At 45.7% G+C, this 24,708-nt stretch overlaps 1 protein-coding gene and 1 long non-coding RNA gene across 3 annotated transcripts in view; both read left to right on the top strand.

Annotated features, from left to right (window-relative positions):
• The window catches only part of LOC309793086, a 50,838-nt gene extending 38,787 nt beyond the window's left edge, over nt 1-12,051 (top strand). The window contains exon 3 of the long non-coding RNA XR_014291871.1: nt 11,871-12,051. This is a non-coding gene — a long non-coding RNA (uncharacterized lncRNA). The remainder of the gene's footprint in view (nt 1-11,870) is intronic.
• A 925-nt stretch (nt 12,052-12,976) lies between these two features.
• Nucleotides 12,977-23,611, top strand: CENPV (centromere protein V). Of its 2 annotated transcripts, none has more exons than XM_082603318.1 (5): nt 12,977-13,393; nt 15,435-15,533; nt 16,735-16,804; nt 22,189-22,303; nt 23,302-23,611. In XM_082603318.1, the coding sequence occupies exons 1-5, from the start codon at nt 13,023-13,025 to the stop codon at nt 23,424-23,426; spliced, it is 780 nt and encodes a 259-aa protein (XP_082459444.1). In that variant the 5' UTR covers nt 12,977-13,022; the 3' UTR covers nt 23,427-23,611. The 2 variants fall into 2 exon arrangements, with proteins under 2 accessions (XP_082459444.1, XP_082459443.1); XM_082603317.1 differs by having other exon boundaries at nt 16,714-16,804.
• Nucleotides 23,612-24,708: the final 1,097 nt, after the last annotated feature.

Here is a 24,708-nt window from a genome sequence, read left to right as displayed (position 1 = left end):
ATAGGCCTGTCCTAGGAGCTGAGAGATTTGGTTACCCCTCCTGTGCTTGAGAAGGACGCCACCCGAACCTCTGTCATGTGCTTTCCCCATCTGCAGGTAGCTGGAAAGCTTGCAGGTAGCCTCCCGCACGCCTGTGGGTACAAAATGATGCCTTTCACAGTGGGCACTAACTCCCCGAGCCTGTGCCCACCTGGTCTGTACGACACAGGGACTCCTGCCCCCTGGTGGCCAGTACGGATTCTGCACACTCCCTCGAGCTCAAACAGCCAGGCACCTTCAGTCTCAAGCACAGGCAAACCATATCTGAAAAGCACGTTTGCCTTTGGAGGGCAATGTTATTTACTCTCTTATGCTACTATACTTCTAGCACTTCTGGCCGAAATCATAGGAACTTATGCTTTAGAAAAAAGCAAATCGAACGCACTGTACTATTTTCAGATTCCTTTTTCCTAAAATCCTGTACAGATTTGCCAGGGGTTTTTGTATTTTCCCTTTAAAGTTGAGTGTTACCTGTCCTCTTTCTGCCAGCACATTACGCGCTGGACTCGTTTCTCCACAACTGGGGTCACCAGATACCTTGTCACGTTGGTTTTAGGGGCTAGACTAGAACCAAAAAAGCCCACTTAAATTAAAAAGAAAAAATTATGGTAAAGGGAATTCCCTGGCGGTCCAGTGGTTAGGACTCCGCACTTTCACTGCTGGGGCCTGGGTTCAATCCCTGGTCAGGGAACTAAGATCCCTCAAGTCGTGTAGCATGACCAAAAAAAAGAAAAAAAATTATGGTAAAATATACATAAGATGTACATTTTAGCCATTTTAAAGTGTACAGTTCCATGGCATTAAGTACATTCACATTGTTCTACAACCATCACCACCATCCACCTCCAGAACTTTTTTCATCTTCCCAAACTGAAACTTGGTACTTATTAAACAATTACTCTCCATCTCCTAGAACCACCATTTACTTTCTGTCTCTACGATTTTGACTACTCTAGGTACAAGTATGTATATTTTTGATTTTCACAGGTGGGCTTTTATATTATGACTCTGCTGTCTTATTATATATTCACACTGTGCAAAATGAGGAGTTCATTCCTTTATATATATTTTTAAATATTTATTTATTTGGCTGCGCTGGGTCTTAGTTGTGGCATGCGGGATTTCGTCCCATCACTTTTGTTTTTACTTGTGCTCTAAAATCTAGGAAGAATTTTTTTTTTTTTTTTTTTTTTTGCGGTATGTGGGCCTCTCACTGTCGTGGCCTCTCCCGTTGCGGAGCACAGGCTCCGGACGTGCAGGCTCCGGACGCGCAGGATCAATAGCCATGGCTCACGGGCCATGGCTCATGGGCCCAGCCGCTCCGCGGCATGTGGGATCCTCCCAGACCGGGGCACGAACCCGTGTCCCCTGAATCGGCAGGCGGACTCTCAACCACTGTGCCACCAGGGAAGCCCCGGAAGAATTTTTTATTATGGTAAAACATACATAAAATTTCCCATTTTTTTCCTTTTTTAAGTGTATAATCCAGTGGCATTAATTACATTCACAGTGTTCTGCAACCTTCACCACTATCCATTTCCAGGACTTTTTCATCATCCCAGACAGAAACTGTACCCATTAAACAATAAGTCCCCATCTTCCCTCTCCTCCCCCAGCCCCTAGTCACCTCTCCTCTACTTTCTGTCTTTATGATTTTGAATCCAGGAAGAAGTTAATGTTATTTCCTTTTCTTTCTTTTTCTTCAATCAGAGAAGAAAAAGTAATAAAAGGAATACAAATTGGAAAAGAAGAAGTAAAACTGTCACTGTTTGCAGGTGACATGATACTATACATAGATAATCCTAAAGATGCTACCAGAAAACTACTAGAGCTAATCAATTAATTTGGTAAAGTTGCAAGAGGATACAAAATTAATGCACAGAAATCTCCTGCATTCCTATACACTAACAACAAAAGATCAGAAAGAGAAATTAAGGGAACAATCACATTCCCCATTGCAACAACAAAAAGAATAAAATACCTAGGAATAAACCTACCTAAGGAGGTAAAAGACCTGTACTCAGAAAACTATAAGACACTGATGAAAGAAATCAAAGATGACACAAACAGATGGAGAGATATACCATGTTCTTGGATTGGAAGAATCAATATTGTGAAAATGACTATACTACCCAAAGCAATCTACAGATTCAATGCAATCCCTATCAAATTACCAGTGGCATTTTTTACAGAACTAGAACAAAAAATCTTAAAATTTGTATGGAGACACAAAAGACCCCGAATAGCCAAAGCAGTCTTGCAGGAAAAAAACAGAGCTGGAGGAATCAGACTCCTTGACTTCAGACTATACTACAAAGCTACAGTAATCAAGACAATATGGAACTGGCACAAAAACAGAAATATAGATCAATGGAACAGGATAGAAAGCCCAGAGATAAACCCACTCACCTATGGTCAACTAATCTATGACAAAGGAGGCAAGGATATACAATGGAGAAAAGACAGTCTCTTCAATAAGTGGTGCTGGGAAAACTGGACAGCTATATGTAAAAGAGTGAAATTAGAACACTCCCTAACACCATACACAAAAATAAACTCAAAGTGGATTAGAGACCTAAATGTAAGACTGGACACTATAAAACTCTTAGAGGAAAACATAGGAAGGACACTCTTTGACATAAATCACAGCAAGATCTTTTTTCTGAGCCACCTCCTAGAGTAATGGAAATAAAAACAAAAATAAACAAATGGGACCTAAATGAAACTTAAAACCTTTTTGCAAAGCAAAGGAAACTACAAACAAGACAAAAAGACAACCCTCAGAATGGGACAAAATATTTGCAAACGAATCAATGGACAAAGGATTAGTCTCTAAAATATATAAACAGCTCATGCAGCTCAATATGAAAAAAACAAACCACCCAATCGAAAAATGGGAAGAAGGCCTAAATAGACATTTCTCAAAAGAAGACATACAGATGGCCAAGGAGCACATGAAAAGCTGCTCAACATCACTAATTATTAGAGAAATGCAAATCAAAACTACAGTGAGGTATCACATTACACCAGTTAGAATGGGCATCCTCAGAAAATCTACAAACAACAAATGCTGGAGAGGGTGTGGAGAAAAGGGAACCCTCTTGCACTGTTGATGGGAATGTAAATTAATACAGCCACTATGGAGAACAGTATGGAGGTTCCTTAAAAAACTAAAAATAGAATTACCATATGACCCAGCAATCCCACTACTGGGCATATACCCAGAGAAGATCCTAATTCAGAAAGACACATGCACCTCAGTGTTCATTGCTGCACTATTTACAATAGCCAGGCCATGGAAGCAACCTAAATGCCCATCGACAGATGAATGGATAAAGAAGATGTGGTACATATATACAATGGAATATTACTCAGCCATAAAAAGGAATGAAATTGGGTCACTTGTAGAGATGTGGATGGATCTAGAGAATCTAGAGTGAAGTAAGTCAGAAAGAGAAAAACAAATATTGTATATTAATGCATATATGTGGAACCTAGAAAAATGATACAGATGAACCAGTTTGCAGGGCAGAAATAGAGGCACAGATGTAGAGAACAAACGTATGGACACCAAGGGGGGAAAGTGGCGGGGGTGGTGGTGGGATGAATTGGGAGATTTTGATTGACATGTATACACTGATGTGTATAAAACAGATAACTAATAAGAACCTGCTGTCTAAAAAATAAATAAAATAAAATTCCAAAAAAAAAAAAATAAATGCCAAATTTTTCATGAAACTTCTGGCTGGTGAACTCATATGGCAGTTACTTTTTACTTCCTAGAGGATGAGCTCGTTTTAATTCAATAAAGTGAATAGAAACACACAGAAAAGAAATGCCAAATTAACAGGAGGGCAAAAAGGGAATGAAGAGAAACTTTTCCAAACCAATGCAAAGAAAAAGAACCAACAACAAGGTAAGATATAAAATAAGTATACATTGGTGGATACAAAAGAGCACAGATTCCAATTTGTAATAATTGCAAAAGAGCTCAATTCTCCTATTTAAAAAGAACAAAGATAACAGATTAAGTTGTTAAAAATCCATCTATTAATTATTTAGAAAATTTAAAGAAGAGTTCAAAACAAACAGATGGGTAGATATAGGTCATACAATACAAACAAAAAGAAAGCAGGATGGGATACTGCCATCAGATAAAGTTTAAATCAAGGCCAGATACATTAAAAAGTGAAAATGACTGTTATTTAATAAAAACACATAAATTGTACATGTATGTATACTGTAAAATAATATACATTTTTCATACTTATAATTAAAATTCATAATTATACATCACTGTAAAAACAACCTAAGAGTCATAGATATTTATGTACTAAACATGGCCAAATACATAAATGATATTCACTTTCAGAATTTAACTAATTAGGCAAAAACAAGGCAAATCATAGAGGAATTGTATAATACAGTTTATAAGCTTGATATAACACAAAGAGAAATTTCGAATCTACAGAGAATATATATACCCTTCATGTCAATAGGAATCAGTTATATGCCACAAAGAAAAGGATAATAAATTCGAAAATAACAAGAGATTCTATAATTCAGAAACTTTAGCTATAGCCCAATACAGTTAGAAATCAACCACAAAAAGATTTTTAAAATTTTCATTTGGAAATTAAGAAACAGTCTCTCAGGTCTAAGAGGAAATCAAAATTATTGGGAAAATTAGTGAAGTTAGCAAGGTCAGTGGATACAAGGTCAATATACAAAAAAATAATTGTTTCTATATACTAGCAGCAAACAGTTGGAAAATGAAATTTAAAAATACCGTTTATAATAGCAGCAAAATACTTAGGAATAAATTTAACAAAAGACATATTAAGTTTATAATTGCTGAGAGAAATTAAATAAGGTTTCATAGGGCTTCCCTGGTGGCGCAGTGGTTGAGAGTCCGCCTGCCGATGTAGGGGACACGGGTTCATGCCCCAGTCCGGGAAGATCCCACGTGCTGCAGAGTGGCTGGGCCCGTGAGCCATGACCGCTGGGCCTGCGCGTCCGGAGCCTGTGCTCCGCGACGGGAGGGGCCACAGCGGTGAGAGGCCCGCGTACGGCAAAAAAAAAAAAAAAAAAAAATTCATAAATGGAGATATATATTTATGGATTGGAAGACTATATATATGTGTGTGTATATATATATATATATATATAATTTTTTAAATGGCTGAAAACAGCACAAATTTATTATCTTCCAGTTCTGGAGATCAGAGGTTCAACACAGATCTCACTGGATAAAATGAAGGTGTCAGGGATTTCCCTGGTGGTCCAGTGGTTAAGACTCTGCACTCCCAATGCAGGAGGCCCAGGTTCGATCCCTGGTCAGGGAACTAGATCCCATATGCTGCAACTAAGAGTTCGCATGCCCTAACAACTAAGAGTTTGCATGCCTCAACTAAAGACCCCGCGTGCCACAACTAAGACCCAGCGCAGCCAAATACATAAATATTTTTAAAAAAATCAAGGTGTCAGCAGGGCTACATTTCTTTTTTTTTTAATTGACGAATAGTTGATTTACAGTCTTGTGTTAGTTTTTGGTGTATAGCAAAATGATTCAGTTATACACATGTATACATTCTTTTTTATATTCTTTTCCATTCTGGTTTATTACGAGATATTGAATATAGTTCCCTGTGCTATACAGTAGGACCTTGTTGTTTATCCATCCTGTATATAATAGTTTGCATCTCCTAACCCCAAACTCCTAGTCCATCCCTCTCCCCCGCCACCCCTTGCGACCACAAGTCTGTTCTCTATGTCTGTGAGTCTGTTTCTGTTTTGTAGATAGGTTCATTTGTGTCATATTTTAGATTCCACATATAAGCAATATCATATGATATTTGTCTTCTCTGTCTGACTTACTTCACTTAGTATGATAATCTCTAGGTCCATCCATTATTTCATTCTTTCTTATGGCCAAGTAGTATTATATATACGTACCACATCTTCCTTATCCATTCATCTGTCAATGGACATTTAGGTTGTTTCCATGTCTTGGCTGTTGTGAATAGTGCTGCTATGAAAGTAGTGGTGCATGGATCTTTTTGAATTATAGTTTTGTCTGGATATATGCCTAGGAGTGTGATTGCTGGATCACATGGCATCTCTATTTTTAGTTTTTTGAAGAACCTCCATACTGTTTTCCATAGTGGCTACATCAACTTACATTTCCACCAACAGTGTAGGAGGGTTCCCTTTTCTCCACACCCTCTCCAGCATTTGTTACTTGTAGAGTTTTTAATGATGGCCATTCTGACCAGTGTGAGGTGATATCTCATTGTAGTGGGGTTTTTTAAATTAATTTATTTATCTTTTGGCCACGTTGGGTCTTCATTGCTGCACGCAGGCTTTCTCTAGTTGCAGCGAGTGGGGGCTACTCTTTGTTGCAGTGCGCGGGCTTCTCATTGCAGTGGTTTCTCTTGTTATGGAGCACGGGCTCTAGGTGCTCGGGCTTTAGTAGTTGTGGCATACAGGCTCAGTAGTTGTGGCTCGCAGGCTCTAGAGCGCAGGATCAGTAGTTGTGGCGCATGGGCTTAGTTGCTCTGCAGCATGTGGGATCTTCCCGGACCAGGGGTCGAACCCATGTCCCCTGCATTGGCAGGGGGATTCTTAACCACTGCACCACCAGGGAAGTCCCGTCATTGTAGTTTTGATTTACATTTCTAAAATAATTAGTGATGCTGAGCATCTTGTCATGTGCCTCTTAGCCATCTGCATGTCTTCTTTAGAGAAATGACTATTTAGGTCTTCTGCCCATTTTTTGATTAGGTTGTTTGGTTTTTTTTGTTGTTGTTGAGTTGTATGAGCTATTTGTATATTTTGGAAATTAAGCCCTTGTCAGTCGCATCATTTGCAAATATTTTCTCCCATTCCGTAGGTTGTCTTTTTGTTTTGTTTATGGTTTCCTTTGCTGTACAGAAGCTTGTAAGTTTGATTAGGTCCCATTTGTTTATTTTTGCTTTTGTTTCTATTACCTTGGGAGACTGACCTGAGAAAACATTGGTATGATTTATGTCAGAGAATGTTTTGCCTATGCTTTCTTCTAGGAGTTTTATGGTGTTTTGTCTTATATTTAAGTCTTTAAGCCATTTTGAGTTTATTTTTGTGTGTGGTGTGAGGGTGCATTCTAACATCATTGATTTACATGAGGCTGTCCAACTTTCCCAACAGTGCTTGTTGAAGAGACTCTTTTCCATTCCATATTCTTGCCTCCTTTGTCGAAGATTAATTGACTGTGTGGGTTTATTTCTGGGCTCTCTATTCTGTTCTGTTGATCCGTATGTCTGCTTTTGTGCCAATACCATGCTGTTTTGATTACTTCAGCTTTGCAGTTTTGTGGAAGATGATATTTTTAAGATGTAATTTCTCTCCATGTTTGTCTACAGATTCAATGGAACTACAGCCCAATATCCCAGCAGGCTTTTTTTTTTTTTTTGGTATAAAAATACAAAAAAAAAAAATCCTGGTAAAATTTCCACCCTGAACACTAGGTCTCTCACTTTTGGAACTCTGAGCTGCCAAATATAAAAATATCTGAATTCTCTGAGGCCACCATGTTGTAAGGAAGCCCAAGCCGTATGTTGAGGCTATGGGTAAGTGCTCCAGGTGACAGCTCAATTGATCTCCCAGCCATCAGCCAGCATCAGTTGCAGCATGTGAGTGAAGCCATCTTTGACATCCAGCCTGGTGAGCCTTCAGGTGACTGTGGCCTTAGCAGACATCCCAGTGAATTGTGCAAGAGACTCCAAGCAAGAACTGTCCAGCCAAGTCCTTCCTGAATTCTTGTCCCATGAGATCGTCAGAAAGATAAAACGGTTGTTTAAAAAAAATCATAGCAGCCTTATTACAATAGCCCCAACCTGGAAACACTCTAAATGTCCTTCAACAGTAGAAAGAATAAATAAAATGTGGTATATTCATATATTGGAATACTGCACAACAATGAAAATGAACAAATTATGGATTCATACAACAACATGGATGAAACTCACAGACATAACATTGAGTAAAAGAAGTTATACACAAGGGTACATATTGTATGAATGCATTTATATGAAGTTCAGAATCATGGTGATAAAGCAAGAGTAGTGGTTATCCTTGGGTGCATTGATTGGGAGGGGGGACAAAGGACCCTTCTGAGATGCTGGAAATGTTCTCTGTTTTGGTCTGGGTGGTGGTTACAAAGGTATGTGTATATGTGAAAACACTTCAGTGTGTGCAAGGTTTAGCCCAGTTTAAAAATGAAAAACATGAGAGCCCAAAAATAAGTATATGGTCAATTAATCTATGACAAAGGAGGCAAGAATATACAGTGGGGAAAAGACAGTCTCTTCAATAAGTGATGTTGGGAAAACTGGACAGCTACATGTAAAAGAATGAAATTAGAACATTTTCTTACAGCATATAGAACAATAAACTCAAAATGGATTGAAGACCTAAATGTAAGATTGGAACCCATAAAACTCCTAGAAGAAAACATAAGCAGAACACTATAAAGAACTCTGTAAATAAGATGGGATATATATACAATAGAATACTACTCAGCCACAAAAAATAATGAAAATTTTTTTGCAGTTAAAATTGGTTTTTATTTGTTCATTCTTTAGTGGAGATGTATAATGACTAGTCAGTATCCCTTATATAAAAGTCCCTGAAGATCAGCCATAGTTAAATTACCACTTCAGCCTTCTTTTCAGGAGCAGCAATCTGTTTCCTTACATAAAAAATAATGAATTTTGTCATTTGCAACCACATGGATGGACCTGGAGGGTATTATGCTTAGTGAAATAAGTCAGACAGAGAAAGTGTATATTATCACTTATATGTGGAGTCTAAAAAATAAAACAAATGGATATAACAAGTAAAAATGAAAAACATGAATTAGGCTTAAAAAAATTTTGTTTGAGTTATAGTTGATTTACAACGTTGTGCCAGGGTTTTATTTTATTTTGGCTCCACCGTGCAGCATGTGGGATCTTAGTTCCCCAACCAGGGATCAAACCTGCGCCCCTTGCATTGGGAGTGTGGAGTCTTAACCACTGGACAACCAGGGAAGTCTCCAGAGTTTTATTTTAAAGATATTATACCATTAAGTTGGCTTGAGGTGGAGAAAACAAAGTTATTGCACGCCCAAAACCCAAGAGGGCAATTAAAAAGGTATGTTCTTGGAACAGTCTGACTCTAGGAATGAATGAAGTTGATTTGATTCAATCAAGGAGTAACTAGAATAATATGAAAAATATTAGTTGGTCTAGCTCTCAGAGAAGAGCAGTAGTGAAAGAATGAAAATTAAAGGAATGAAGTTAGGAATATTAAATTGGAGGAGCTGAGGGATTTTCACAGGAATATGGTTGATAGCGTAGAGTATCAAGCAGATTTTTTTGTAGAAATTAACAGCTGATTTTATACTTTATATGGAAATGAGCAGGACTTAGAAAAGCCAAGACAATTGGCTTTGAAGAAGAACAAATCTGAAGGACTTACTCTGATTCCAAGACTAAGTAATTAAGGCAGAGTGGTCTTGGTGTAAGGAAAGGTAAGTAGCTCAATAGAACAGAATAGAGGACTGAGACATAGGCCACAGGATATCAATATGGAGGAAAAAAACAACAACCTGGTGTCTACCTCACACTATATGCAAAATTAATTTGAGTTGGATCATACACTTACGTATGAAAGCTAAAACTGTGGGGACTTCCCTGGTGGTCCAGTGGTTAAGACTGTGTGCTCCCAATGCAGGGGGCTCAGGTTTGATTTCTGGTCAGGGAACTAGATCCCACATGCTGCAACTAAGAGTCCACATGCCTCAACTAAAAAAAAAAAAAGAAGATCCCATACATGGCAATGAAAATCGCACGTGCGGCAACTAAGACCTGTGCAGCCAAATAAATAAATAAATATTTTTAAAAGCTAAAACTGTAAAGCTTCTAGAAGAAAAGATAGGAGAAAATCATGAGCTTTGGGGTAGACAAAGATTTTTTTTAAACCTGACATGAAAAACTCTAACCACAAAATAAGTAATTCACAAGTTGAATTTCCTCAGAAGAAAATACCCAAAATAAAAAATTTCTACTCATCCAAAGATATTAAAGTGAAAAGGAAAGCCACGACTCAGAGAATATATTTTAGATAATATATGTCTGGCCCAGAACTCATATCCAGACATAAAGAACTCCTATACATCAAAGAAACCAATTTAGTTTCTGTCAACAGGCATTTTACAAAGAAGATATACAGGGACTTCCCTGGTGGCGCAGTGGTTAAGAACCTGCCTGCCAATGCAGGGGACACGGGTTCGAGCCCTGGTCCAGGAAGATCCCACATGTCGCATAGCAACTAAGCACACATGCCACAACTACTGAGCCCATGCGCCACAACTACTGAAGCCTGCGTGCCTAGAGCCCGTGCTCCGCAAGAAGAGAAGCCACCGCAACGAGAAGCCCACGCACCGCAACAAAGAGTAGCCCCCGCTCACCACAGCTAGAGAAAGCCCACGCAGCAACGAAGACCCAATGCAGCCAAAAATAAATAAATAAATAAAATCTATCTTTAAAAAAAAAATAAAAGAACAGCCATCATTAAAAAGTCTAAAAATAACAAATGCTGGAGAGGGTGTGGGAAAAGGGAACCCTCCTGCACTGTTGGTGGGAATGTAAGTTGGTGCAGCCACTATGGAAAACAGTCTGGAGGTTCCTCAAAAAACTAAAAGTAGAGATGCCATGTGATCCAGCAATCCCACTCCTGGGCATATATCTGGACAAAACTATAATTCAAAAAGCTACTTGCACCCCCTCTGTTCATAGCACTATTCACAATAGCCAAGACATGGAAACAACCTAAAATGTCCATCAACGGATGAATGAATACAGATGTGGTACATATATATACAATGGAATACTACTCAGCCATAAAAGAATGATGCCATTTGCAGCAACATGGATGGACCTAGAGATTATCATACTAAGTGAATTAAGTCAGAAAGAGAAAGACAAATACCATATGATATCACTTATATGTGGAATCTAAAATATGACATAAATGAACTTATTTATGAAACAGAGACAGATGCACAGACAGAGCAGACCTGTGGTTGCCAAGGGGGAGGGGGGCAGGCGGTGTTGGATTGGGAGTTTGGGATTAGCAGATGCAAACTACTATAGGATGGATAAATAACAAGGTCCTACTGTAGAGCACAGAGAACTGTATTCAATACCCTGTGATAACCATAATGGAAAAGAATATGAAAAAGAATATATATATATGTATAACTGAATCACTCTGCTGTACACCAGAAACTAACATTATAAATCAACTATACTTCAAAAAAAACTAGAAGTAAAAAACTAAAAAAAACTCACAAAATGGCACTTTAGCCATGTCAATTACTTAATCTTCCTTTCTTCTATCTAACACCTACTGTAAAAAAGTTTTTAAACAAACTTACTAAAAAGTTAAATCAGATTTATTTGAAATTTACCCCCTGAGTGGAGTCATAAACTGACCCAAAGGTGGCAGCAGAAGAAAAAGGTGAAACAGATGGAGTATCTTTTAGCTACTCTTGTTAAAAAAAAAAAAAATCATTTAGTAAAATGTCAATTATTTGCTGAGGCATACGTTTAACTCATTGAATTTTCTATTTACCAATGAGGCATAAATATAATATTAAAAACAGTAGAAGAGTTTGAAACTAGGTAGAGGTGGTAACCATATAGCATTGTGAATGCAGCAAGTACCGCTGAACTGTACACCTTAAAATGTTTAATTTTATGTTGTATCTATTTCATCTCACTTTTTAAAATGAATTTTGTTTTTGCCAGGTCACGTGGCTTTAGGCATCTTAATTCCCCGACGGGGACTGAACCCGCACCCTCCACAGTGAAAGCGGGGAGCTCTAATCACTGGACCGCCAGGGAATTTCCCATCTCAATTTTAAAAAGTATTCAATAAAACAGTAGAAGACAAAAAAAGCTATGTGCCTTTTGCTGTATGTAAACTACACCTCCAATGAAACCCTAATGCATACAGCTAAAGCTATACTCAGGAAAATTTATAGTCATTAATATTTTATTAACAAAAATACTAAAAATAAAGGAACTATGTATTTAATTCAATAAACTATCAAACTAATGATAAAACAAAGAGGAAAGTTGATATTAAGGAAGTAGAACACAAAAAAAGAAAAATGAGTAAATGAAAATGTTATTTCTTTTAAGATATGAATAAAATAGAGCAATAAAATAGGTTTGTAAAAGACTTGGGTTCCATCAGTGGTTCTCGTGATTTTGTGTTTAAACTTTGGTGCTGTGTTCAACAAAACCATAATAATTGGATTTGGTGCGGAGTTCATTTATTAAATTGAAAAAAATCTGTTGACCATCGAGATCCTGAAGACGCTGTTTTATAATCTGGCAGGAAAGCCCAAGTTTAAGAACTCTGATTTCAGCTGCTACCTGTCCTGCAGTTGCAGGTGCCTGGCCATTTACCCACATTGATTAGCTCATTCAGGCACGCGATGGCTCCTGCCAGGAAGGTGCTGTCCTCATCTTGGAGATGAAGTTGCCCCGGGGCCTCTGCTGGGATGTGGCTGTGAATTCAGGGTGACCCAGGCCTCAGGAAGGCAGGAAGAAGCCCTCGGGGTCCAAGGGCCCCGGAGGCGCCTGGGCAGGTGCAAACAGGCTCCGCGTGTCGGGAGCCGAGGCCAGAGGCGCGGTCCCACAGGGCCTGCCGGCTGGAGCGATGCGGTGTGGGCCCCGCGGCGGGCGGGCGGGCGGGGTGGGTGCGCTGAGCTGTGACCAGGAGCGGATCGGGGAGGGGCCCGGGGCTGGCGCCGGGCGGGACAGGCGGGCGCAGCGACCCCTGCGCTGACGGGGAAGCGGGCGCGCGGGCGACGGGCGCGCGCGGGGCGCAGCGGGCGCGCGGCGGAGCGGGAACGCGCGGCAGAGAGGCCTGCGCACCAGGGTGCGGGAGCCATGCGGCGGGTGAGGAGCGGAGCAGCGGCCAAGCCACGCGGGCAGAAGCGGTCCGGGGCCTCCAGGGCCCCCGCGGCCGCCGCCTCGGCCCCCGGCGCCGACCGCGCACGGAGGCCCGCGGGCCAGGCCGGGGGCGGGAGCCGGGCGGCGGTGAGGCAGCCGTCGGCCAAGCGGCGGCCGCAGTCGTCGCCTAGGGCTCAGGAGGCGGGCCCCGGAGAGCCGCCGCCGGAGCCGCCGCTGCCCCCGCCTCCGCCCGCGGCGCCCTCGGCGTCCGAGCTGGACCTGGGCGAGCAGCGGGAGCGCTGGGAGACGTTCCAGAAGCGGCAGAGGCTCAGCTTCGAGGGCGCCGCCAAGCTGCTGCTGGACACCTAGTGAGTGCGGCGCGACCGGGCCGGCGCCTGTAATGTCCCCGCGGCGCCCGAGCCGCGCACCGGCCGGACAAAGGCCTCCCCGCTCGGCCAGCGCCGCGCGCCAAGGCGGCGGCCTTCCCGCGAAGAGGGTCGGCCCGGCTCTCCGGTCCCCGAGCTGCTTTTGTGTTTGCGCACGTGTGTTTGGAGAGCGGCGGGGGGGCGGGGGCAGGGCCAGGGTGAGAGGCTCTGGGACAGTTCGGAGCCTCCCGGGAGGCTGGTGGCCCCTGTTACTGCGCGCGCCCTGCGCGGAGCCGGGCGGCGGGGAGGAGCGCGCGGGCCGCCCGGGTTTGGAACCGCCGCGGGCGCCCGAGGGCCGTGGCTCCGCGTCCCTCGGCTTTGCCGCCGCGGGGCGAGGACCCCCGGCTCCCCGGCGGCCGGAGGAGGACTTCGGAGGGTCCGTGGAGCTCGCAGTGAGCTGTTAGCCCTGGGGGGCGCCTCGTCGTCTCCAGACGGGACCCCTGCCCCGTAGCACAGTTGTGCGACCGAGAAGTAGTTTAGCGCCCTAAATATCTCAGAATCAGCCGTCTTATGCTAGAAAACCCCAGAGAAAACAAAGCAACTTAACAATTGCATAGCAACCTGAGGATTACTCCTTTTTTTGAACAAAAATGTTCCTTTATCCTTGTTCCGTAAGAAATTCTCTTCATTAGGACGAGTCTTCTCAGAGATGGAATATTGGGTTTTCCGTGTGCTTCAGTTTTTGGTTCATCACCTTGGACTATATATTAGGCTGAACATTTTTCAGTATACATCATTCAGTGTTTTTGAGCTAAGGTGGGCCAGCTACTGCTCAGTGTGGAGAATATAAAGATGTCAGAAACGTAGAACGAAAGTTTGAATTTATACTTTAAAACAAACTGATAAATGGCCAAGGAAAAGATTTTAAAATGTTGACATACGAAAGGGTGAGATTTTTTTTAACCTATCAGATTGGCACAAGTTACATACATTTGTTAAAAAACCAAAACTCAGTAAATTAAAAAGAATATATTAAACAATAATCGCTGTTATTGTTAAAACATTATTGTACGGAAAATAGTCTGAGGAACATAGAGCAAACAGTTAACTGTGGATCCCTCTGGGTGTTAGGACTTAAGAGACATTCATTTTTTACATTATCAAATGTTGTAATGTTTGCGTTTTTTACCATAAGCATTATTTGTGTCTGCAGAAAAATAGTACATCAGATTAACGGAGTCAACTTGTCCAGAAACGTGAACAAGCATTCAGTCTTGGTAACCAAATAAATGCAAAATAAGACTGCAGCGAGCTATTTTTCCTGTAATTATTGCTTGAGAAGATTCAGTGAAATGTTTTCTCAGTCATTACTGATAAGAGTGTTCAGCCCTTTTGGAAAGCAGTTGGATGATATTTATCAAATCTTAATGTTCAATGAAGGGCCTGACTTATAAGTTTTAAAAAGATTAAAGCTGTATGTAATGTGTACAGATAGCTCTGTAAAAAGCCACGTATGTGCAAAATACCGGAGGAGAATACAGCAGAATTACAGGAGCCTTTTGTTAACTTTCTCCAGACTCCGTCAGGTCTCCTTTCTTTTTCATGGCAGCCTGTACGCCTTTATGACAAGTCATGTAAATATTCAGTTAATTTGTTTGATGGCTGCTCCAGGTCCCTAAGGCCAGGACCACATCTGCTGTATCTTGTTTACTGCCTTCTTCTCCCCAGTGCCTCTCTCGTAAAAAATCTTAATAAGTATTTGCCATGTAAATAAAAACTTTCGGGTGGCTGGATTAGGATCCTCCACCCAATTCTCTTTTTTCCATACTTTGGAATGCTTTATTTTACGATTTAACAAAATAGAAGTGGAAAAAAGAGCTCACAAAGAAGGTACTGAATCCTTTTATAAAACTGACAGTGCTTTCTCAGAAGCAGGAATGCATCTGGTTGTCCCGTAAAGACTTCTGTCCCATCTTGCTTCTTTCTTTCAACCATGGCCTGACTATTCAGAAACCCTCATCTTTCTGATTTGTGTTCCCTTCAGTGAATACCAGGGCCTGGTGAAACACACAGGAGGCTGCCACTGTGGGGCGGTTCGCTTTGAAGTCTGGGCCTCAGCAGACCTGCACATCTTTGACTGCAAGTGAGTGTTTTCTCTTCCCAAGTTGCTTAGACGTTAGAAGTTGTGTTAGATGTTTTCGTTAATGAAAAAAGTTTTAAAGACTGGGGAAGGCTAAAAATAACAGCCTGCTGTGTGTGACACAGCTCAGTCCTGCAGCACAGCCCCAGGGGCTGTGGAGCAGGGCCCTTGACTTGTGCCCAGCAGAGTGCCCCAGAGACACCGGTGCAAGGGCGGGGGGCTGGTGGTGGGAGTGCTTCCCCAGAGACCGTGCGGCTGGGCACTGAATGAAAGGCCTTGAGCAGAGTCTTTGGGAGTTGGGTGAGGTGAGGTGAGGTGAGGGTGTGCGCACCTGGAAGCTTGCCGTGCCCCAGGCCACCTGGCCCCGTTGCTCCAGGTGAGGCAGGCAGTGCTGCTGGGATCAGTGAAGCGCCTGCTGTCAGCACCTCCCGGGCCTTGTGATAGAACAGGGTCTCCAGGCTCTGACTTCTGTCTGACCTGTAGTTGGTGTGTAACTGATTATGCAACAGTATCCAAACCTTTTGCCCCTTGGTGCTGTGGTGCCTGAATTATATGTGAAGAATAAATAAATACCATGGAATTCCTCCCACGGGGAGCTGACCCTGCTACTAAATAGTGCGGTCCAGATTGAAGAAGCAGCCCCTGGAATAAGTTGTTAGAGGATTTTATACGAAATTAGAGTTTTTTAAAAGGTGGACTAAAACGGGGGGCGAATTATATTTAATTCTGAGGATGTGATTCTGAGGACCTGTTTGACGTGGAGCTGGGCTTTCTGTGATGTGCAGATGAGGACAGAGGGAAACCTAAGCTTCCTTATCCGTTTCTGGTGAGGATACCCCAGGGGCAGAAAGTCGTAGCTCTGCCTGTTGCTTGTTTTCTATTGTCTCCAGAATCCAGCAGTTCCCTTCACCATAGTAAACCAAGGGTGGGCGGCAGGAGCGTGGTTCTCCGGGTCCTGCTTTCCTGAGGAGTGCGTGGCCTGCACTGCTGACTGTGGGACCCGTGGGCCCTCCTGCACACACAGAGCAGAGGCCCCAGGCCGCTGGCCCTCCTGCCCTAGCTGCCCTTCCTGGGATGGCGCTGCAAGGGGGCTTCACCTCAAGGGTCAACTGGCTCCTGGGACGGGGCAGGTTGGGCCCCGGGGGGAACTCAGAGGGCGCAGGTGGTCATTCACAGTCCGAAGTCTGCTCTTGTCTTTCTGTAGCTGCAGCATTTGCAAGAAGAAGCAGAACAGACACTTCATTGTTCCGGCCTCTCGCTTCAAGCTCCTCAAGGTGAGTGTTGTGAGTGGGGCGTACAGGGTGCCAGGCGCAGGGGGCCTCCCGGGCCGTATGCTTTCCCGTCACCCAGCTTTCGTTCCCCCCTTTATACTGGATTGGCCAAAAAGTTTGTTTGAGTTTTTCTGTGAGGTGTTATGGAAAAACCCGAACGAACTTTTTGGCCAACCCAGTATTTTTGGATATATATTTGATATTACAGTGGAAACATGTACCAACACAGAGAATCAAAAGTAAATAAGAAAAAAAAAATGAATAAATAAATAAATAAGATCACCCAAATCCTGTCAATCAAAGGTAACCACTGGTTGTGTTCTGCTGAATATCCTTGCATGTTATTTTGGACGTGGATGAGTACATCTAAATAAATCGTGTTCTTTTATCAAGGTAGAATTTTACCTTTTTATCTGCTTTATAACTGAGTTTTATCATTTCCCAATGAAAAATAAATGATTGAAAGATTTTTTTTTTAATTTATTTTATTTTTTTTGCGGTACGCGGGCCTCTCACTGCTGTGGCCTCTCCCGTTGTGGAGCACAGGCTCCGGACGCGCAGGCCCAGCGGCCATGGCTCACGAGCCCAGCTGCTCCGCGGCACGCGGGACCCTCCCGGACCGGGGCACGAACCCATGTCTCCCGCATCGGCAGGCGGACTCTCAACCACTGTGCCACCAGCGAAGGCCTGAAAAGATTTTTAACTTTAGTATTTGGGGGAATTTTTTGTGCTTGGTACCAGATTTGCAAAGTACAGAGTAGATACATACACGGTGAAAGGCCTCCCCACCACTGGCTCTCAGGCCCCTGGCCTTTCCCCGCGCCTACAACTGTTTCGTAGTTTACTTATACGCTTCTTGCTGTGTCTGTAGCATATTTCGTTGCATGAAGGTACCACGAGCGACCTTCTACGTTTGAACTTCTAGGTTGAGTGCAGTGCTGTGGTAAACCTCCCCGTGTATAAATCTTTGACAGTTTAGACATTATTTCTTTGGATCAATTCTTCTGGAAGTAAAATCTCCGGTCAGAGAACACAAACATTTAAAAAAGGCTTCGGCATGCTTTGCTCCCCGGGGGTCGGGGGGGTGGGGTGGGGGGTGGGGCTCTGGCCTGTCCTCGGCTCCCGTTGCCCCGCCCGACAGACGCCTCTCCTTGGGCGTTGTGCGTGGTGTGTGGCGGGTCCGGGAGGGCTTCCCGGAACCACCTTTGTTCGAGTCTGCGCTCCTGGTCCCGGGGCCTCAGCATGCAGTGGCCCCTCGATGAGTGGCGGGGAGGAAAAGCTGAGATTTAATTCCAGACGCTTCAGGCCAGGGTGGCTCCTTGTCTGTGTCTGCTCTCGATCCTGGGGTGGGTGTCTGGTCGGGGTGGGAGCGCCGGCAGGCAGCAGACCTGCCCTTGCCTTTCCCGCGAGCCCCCCCTCGGGTGCCAGCTGGAGGCTGTGGCCCCAATCCCCCAAGACAGGCGGCTCCCGAAGACACGCAGGCAGCCGAGGGCTCGCGGCCTCGGAGTTGGCAGCGCCCCCGCCATCCCACCCCTGTGGGCCTGCTTCTCTGGCCGCCCTGGCGTCTCAAACACCCGCTCTCTTCTTCCGCCCAGCCTGGTGAAGGAGAGAGCAGTTTTCCGTTTGTTCTTTAAGTACAGCCCTTCTTCCTTGATTCAGCAGTGTTTATGGGGCAGCTGCTGTGTGCCAGGCTGCGTTCCACTGAAACCCCTCAGCAGACAAGGCCCTTGTCCCCTGGGATCTCACGCCTCATGCGGGAGACAGAGGAACGGGTCGAGGCCTGGAAGTGCCCAGTGGAGGGTCGGGGTGGGGCAGCGCGACGGAGGCTGGCCGGTGGCGAGTCTCGGCAGCTAGGGCAGGCCCCTCTGGCACTTCGATGGCCGAGGCATGGGGGTCGTGGGTACGGCGCCGGGGGGCCGCTTGGCGTGTCCGAGGAGCTGCACGGTGGCCTTCGTGGCAGGAGGGTGGCCGCAGGGTGGAGGTGAACCAGCAGACCGAGCTGGGGCTGGAGAGAGGCCGGAGCGGATGAGGAGACAGGTTTTGTCATCTGGAGAGTAAAGCCTGGGGAGGGTTTTAAGTGGGGCGGGGACGAAATGTGCTTCAGTGTTTGAAAAGCGCGTGGTGGCCGCCGCGTGCAGAGCGGATGGTGAGGAGGTGAGTACGGAGGTGGGGGGGGCGGCTGGGAGAGGGTGACAGTCGTGGGGATGGGCAGACAGTGGTCAGTGGAGGTGTGTTTTGGAGCGGGAGGTTCTCGGAGTCCAGGTTGTGCCCGGCCACCAGAGGGCTCGTTAGACAAGTCGCTGGGCCCCCTCCTGACTGTGCAGGTCTTGGGGGGCGGGGTGGGCACAAGATGGATGTTTCTCGCAAGTTCTCAGGTGACGGTGATGCGGCTGGTCCTGGGACCACACGCTGAGAGCCGATGCTTGAGAGAAAGGACAGGGTGTGAAGATCAGAGAAGGAGGTTGGGCCTCCGAGCAGCCGGTTGCCTGGAGATGCCAGGTCCTGGAGGAGAAGCCAGCATGGAAGGTGCTGGACTCACATCCTTCTTGAGAAGGTTGAGGTGAAGCGTCGTGAGCGCTGACAGAGGCGGAGCCAGGGGGTGGGCAGCCGCACGCGTGTGTGTCTGGAGTCGTGGGGTGAGGGCAGCTGGGCAGACGGTGCAGACAAATACGCGGGGGCCCAGGACCCAGCACGTACAGGGAGCGGAGCGGAGGGGCCTGAGAAGGGTGGCCGGTGGGGAGGGAGGAAGAGCCTGCAGGGCGGGGCAGGTTCAGAGGGGCAAGAGTCCGGGGGTCAGGAGAAGTAACCGTTAGACTTGCCACATGGTGGACATTGGTGATTTCTCATTGGGCAGGAAGACAGAAGAAACGAGCAGGGAGGGTGAGTGTATAGCAGTGTCAATGACGATGCTGGCTGTAGCGGCCAGCAGGGTGGGGGTCAGGCAGGTGGACGTGTGGACACTATGGGACGGGGTCTGCGTGTCACCGGTGGGCCCTGGTGCTGAATGAGGTCCAGGAGGCTGTGAGCCGGCTTCTCAGGCCTCCCAAGGGTTTCCTGGGGGAAAGCATACGCTCAGATAACTCTGCAAGCTTTGGGACCCCTTGGCTGTTCTTTGCGGCCTCCCTGTGCGGTGAGAAGAGGCCCGCCTCGGAACAGTCTTTCGATGCAGCTCTGAGGGCCTGTCTCCCGTGGTGGCCGGGGAAGACCTGTAAAAAGCTCTGACCCTTCAGTCCCTCAGTGTCTCCCGGGAGAGAAACTGCTGCTTTCTTGGTTATTTCTTTAAAAGCACATGCCAGGATGTATGTATGCTTTTTAAAAATAGGAATGTTAGTATGCTACACAAATTGTTTTAAACCTTGCCTTTGCACTTAACTTTGTAACCTTGGAGATTGTTTCCTAGTAGTATTTGTAAGTAGAACTGCCGTATTTTTTCCAAAACTTGCTGAGATTCCATTTTTATGCCCGTCTGTGATTGCTTTAACCAGTCTTCTGTCGATGGACAGTTTCAGAGTTTCTAACGTTTAGCCTTTACAAATGCTGCATTAACATCGACATACATCTCATTGGATAAAATACAGAATTGTAATTGCAGGATACATTTCTAGAAGTGGAATTGCTATGTTAAAGAATATGTGCATTTTAAAATTTTAGTAGATGTTACCAAATTTATGGATTCACATTCCTGTGACTCGTATCCGAGTGAGTGTTTCTCTACACATGCAATATCGTTTGCTCACTGTTTTTTTTTTTTTGAACGCAAAAATTGTATTAGCCCTCAAATTAACTACAACTTTCAATTACCTATAATACGCATATAACTTAGGCTTCTATTAAGGTGTTTTGCTTTTTTTTTAACATCTTTATTGGAGTATAATTGCTTTACAATGTTCTGTTAGTTTCTGCTGTATAACAAAGTGAATCAGCTATACATATACACATATCCCCATATCTCCTCCCTCTTGCATCTCCCTCCCACCCTCCCTATCCCACCCCTCTAGGTGGTCACAAAGCACCCAGCTGATCTCCCTGTGCTATGCGGCTGCTTCCCACTAGCTATCTATTTTATATCTGGTAGTGTATATATGTCCATGCCACTCTCTCACGTCGTCCCAGCTTACCCTTCCCCCTCCCCGTATCCTCAAGTCCATTCTCTACGTCTGCGTCTTTATTCCTGTCCTGCCCCTAGGTTCTTCAGAACCATTTTTTTTTTTTTTTTTAGATACCATAGACATGTGTTAGCATATGGTATTTGTTTTTCTCTTTCTGACTTACTTCACTCTGTATGACAGACTCTAGGTCCATCCACTTCACTACAAATAACTAAATTTCGTTTCTTTTTGTGGCTGAGTAATATTCCATTGTATATATGTGCCATGTCTTTTTTATCCATTCGTCTGTCGATGGGCATTTAGGTTGCTTCCATGTCCTGGCTATTGTAAATAGAGCTACAATGAACATTGGGGTACATGTGTCCTCTTGAATTATGGTCTTCTCAGGGTACATGCCCAGTAGTGGGATTGCTGGGTCATACGGTAGTTCTATTTTTAGTTATTTAAGGAACCTCCATACTGTTCTCCATAGTGGCTGTATCAGTTTACATTCCCACCAACAGTGCAAGAGGGTTCACTTTTCTCCACACCCTCTCCAGCATTTATTGTTTGTAGATTTTTTGATGATGACCATTCTGACTGGTGTGAGGTGATATCTCATTGTAGTTTTGATTTGTATTTCTCTAATGATTAGTGATGTTGAGCATCTTTTCATGTGTTTGTTGGCCATCTGTATATCTTCTTTGGAGGAATGTCTGTTTTTCTGCCCATTTTTGGATTGGGTTGTTTGTTTTTTTGATATTATAGCTCACTTTTTAATTTTTGCCCCGACAGTGAAAAATACCTCATTGCAGTTTGTGAGTGTGGATATGTCACAGGTTAAAGAAAGATTTGTTTTCCCCATTTCTCTGAACTGTCTGTTCACATCCTCTGCCCAGGTTCCCGTTTGTGTTCTCCATTAAGGAAATTAGCCTGTGACGTCTGGCAGATGTTCTTTCCTACTTGGTCCTTTGTAGATGAATTTGAGTCCAGTGAGTGTGTTCTTAGGACCTTGAGTTTGGGGACACGGGGACCCAGTCCCTCGGCTGACCCCCCCCCCCCGGTTTAGGCTGGGGATGCAGGGCAAGCTCAAGGCCGGGGTGTTCTGTGTGCAGCTGATTAGGGAGAAGCCCTGAGCTGTCACACTCCAGGCTGATGGGTCTCTGGGCTGTGCAGATGGGGACCCGACCTCAGGTTGGACGTGACCCTGGGAGCCTGGCGAGAGGGTTTCCCCATTGAGCCTTTTAGACGATTTGTCTTTGTAAACGACAATTGAAGCTCCTTGTCTGTGTCCCTCAGGGAGCCGAGAGCATCACCACATACACCTTCAACACCCACAAGGCGCAGCACACCTTCTGTAAGAGGTGCGGCGTCCAGAGCTTTTATTCTCCCCGCTCCAACCCCGGAGGCTTCGGTGAGTGAAGGGGGCCAAGCTCAGGGCACCGACGCCCTGCGGCCACATGGATGGGAAGCTTGGGGAGGGCGCGCTGGTGTCACAGGCTGCCTCCGGCCTGGCCAGGCCCCTCACGTGTGTGAGAGGAACAGGGCTCACCAGCAGAGCTCTCTCCTGGCTCTGGCCCTTCCGAGACCATCCGGATCCTGAGCCGCATTTCCTGCCGCTGAGGGAGCTGGACTTTGCTGGGGCTGATGGTGGAGGGTAGAGAGAGGCCGGGGGAGGCCGGGAGCCTGGGGGCGGGGGAGGGAGTGAGGGAGGCAAGAGTGAGGGGCAGGGATGATGCCAGTAAAAAAAAAATTGGGTTCAAACACAAGCACAGAAACCCCAAGCCCGTCTTCGGGTCCTTCTTAGATCTGGGGGCAGAGCGTGCCACCTTAGACAGTTGTCGAGAATGACACCAGCCGCCATGCGAATTGGGTGGGACGTAGCCGTGGAGGATGCTCCTGGAATCCCGGCCGGCAGAGACGCAGCCTCCAGAGCTGCAGTGGGGCGTCTGCGGCAGCCTCGAGCCTGGGGTGGGGTGGGGTGGGGTGGGGCGGAGCGCGCGACGTCACCCCTGCCCCCTCCTCTCCACCCGTTCTCCCCGTAGCAGCTCCCGTTTGCTCCTCATCTGTCACATGGAGAGTCTTTCCTGCTGACCTTCCTGTACAGATGGAGAGGTGTTTAATGCTCAGAAAGCTGCCCCTCTGAGCCCTGGACCAGGCCTGTGAAGCCTCCAGGCTGCCAGGCGGAGGTGGCTCTGGGCTCGAGGCCTCCCCCGCCTTTGTCCTCCCAGCTTGGTACTGAGTGAGGTCCAGCCGCGAGTCCCTGGCCCCCATCTCAGAGATGGGGGGAGTGGGCCAGGAGCTGGGGTGCAGGGCCCCTCGGAGCGCCCGCTTCCTGCGACACTTGCGGGCTGAGTTGGTCTGAGAGCCAGCCTGCTGTTGGGTCTCACGACCCCCCTGGCTTCCCTGTAGGGATCGCCCCCCACTGCCTGGACGAGGGCACCGTGCGCAGCGTGGTGGTCGAGGAGTTCAACGGCAGCGACTGGGAGAAGGCCATGAAGGAGCACAAGACCATCAAGAGCATGTCTAAGGAGTGAGCCCCGCCCCCCCATGCAGGGGGGCCTGTGGCGCCCCCGTCTCCGCAGTCGGCTCCGGCACCAGTGTCTTCAGGCAGCTCTTGTCCCCCCTCGGCTCAGATTTTGACATAGGCTAGCTGACACCCTTCTATCTCTTCCCAACTTTTGTGTGATCTTTTAGAAAAATAAATATTTTTAACATTAAAGCAGTTACTGCAGTTTATCGTTTTCTCTGTACGTTGATTTTGCTGCTGAGGCCGGTCACTGAGCGGCAGGTGTTTACTGAGCACTGTTCTGGCGCCTGCAGCCACGTCGGGAGGGAGGGGTCAGGAGAGAAACCTAGGGGCTGCCACCGAGCTGGGAAGAGAATGAGCTTCTAGGAGGAGAGAAGGCTGGTCGTGGGAGACCTGCGGGGAGTGTGATTGGAGCCTTTGTTTTTTTGAGAGGTAAATCAGCTTCTGATTTCTTTTTCTTTTTTGTCCCAGTTGTGGTAAAATACACATGACATAAACTTGACCATCTTCACCATTTTTAGCACACAGCTCAGCAGTGTTGATTACGTTTATGTTTTTGTGTCACCGATTTCCACAGCTCTTCATTTTCCAAAACTGAGCCCCTCTATCCATAAATAACACCTTTGAGCCTGTTTTTTTTTTTTTTAGAAGATGTTGGGGGTAGGAGTTTATTAATTTATTTATTTTTGCTGTGTTGGGTCTTCGTTTCTGTGCAAGGGCTTTCTCTAGTTGTGGCAAGCGGGAGCCACTCTTCATCGCGGTGCGCGGGCCTCTCACTATTGCGGCCTCTCTTGTGGCGGAGCACAGGCTCCAGACGCGCACGTTCAGCAGTTGTGGCTCACGGGTCTAGTTGCTCCGCGGCATATGGGATCCTCCTAGACCAGGGCTCGAACCCGTGTCCCCTGCATTAGCAGGCAGATTCTCAACCACTGCGCCACCAGGGAAGCCCCTGAGCCTGTATTTTTAAAGGAAGCAAGATTTGGGAAGAGAGAAGTGAGAAGTAGCTGTGGACAGAGGTCCGGGCACAAGGTAAAGCCAGGTCACTCTGGAGGCTTGTGGTGGGAAGAAGCAGTGGGTCAGAAAAAATACGTCGAAGTGGACTGCGGACAGTCCTGGGTCTTTATCCTACAGGCGTTAGGAAGCCTTTTGACTGGTTCCCTGTCCCCACTCTCTGTGTCTCATGTCACTTCCTGTTATAATCAGTGCTTTTTATTACAAGATGCCTTCCTAAAGCATGCTTCCATTACCAAGTGCTGAGTATATACATAAAGGCAAACGCCTAATAAATA

This window comes from Mesoplodon mirus (genome assembly GCF_964341445.2).
Source record: "Mesoplodon mirus genome assembly, chromosome: 18".
NCBI lineage: Eukaryota > Metazoa > Chordata > Mammalia > Artiodactyla > Ziphiidae > Mesoplodon > Mesoplodon mirus.
This window is presented reverse-complemented; position numbering and strand designations above follow the sequence as displayed.

Excerpts from the sequence above, each read along its gene's own strand:
- CENPV (XM_082603317.1), top strand. The coding sequence starts at position 13,023 with ATGCGGCGGGTGAGGAGCGGAGCAGCGGCCAAGCCACGCGGGCAGAAG. Across the intron at positions 13,394-15,434 it reads AAGCTGCTGCTGGACACCTA|TGAATACCAGGGCCTGGTGA; the intron begins GTGAGTGCGGCG and ends TGTTCCCTTCAG. Across the intron at positions 22,304-23,301 it reads CTCCAACCCCGGAGGCTTCG|GGATCGCCCCCCACTGCCTG; the intron begins GTGAGTGAAGGG and ends GCTTCCCTGTAG.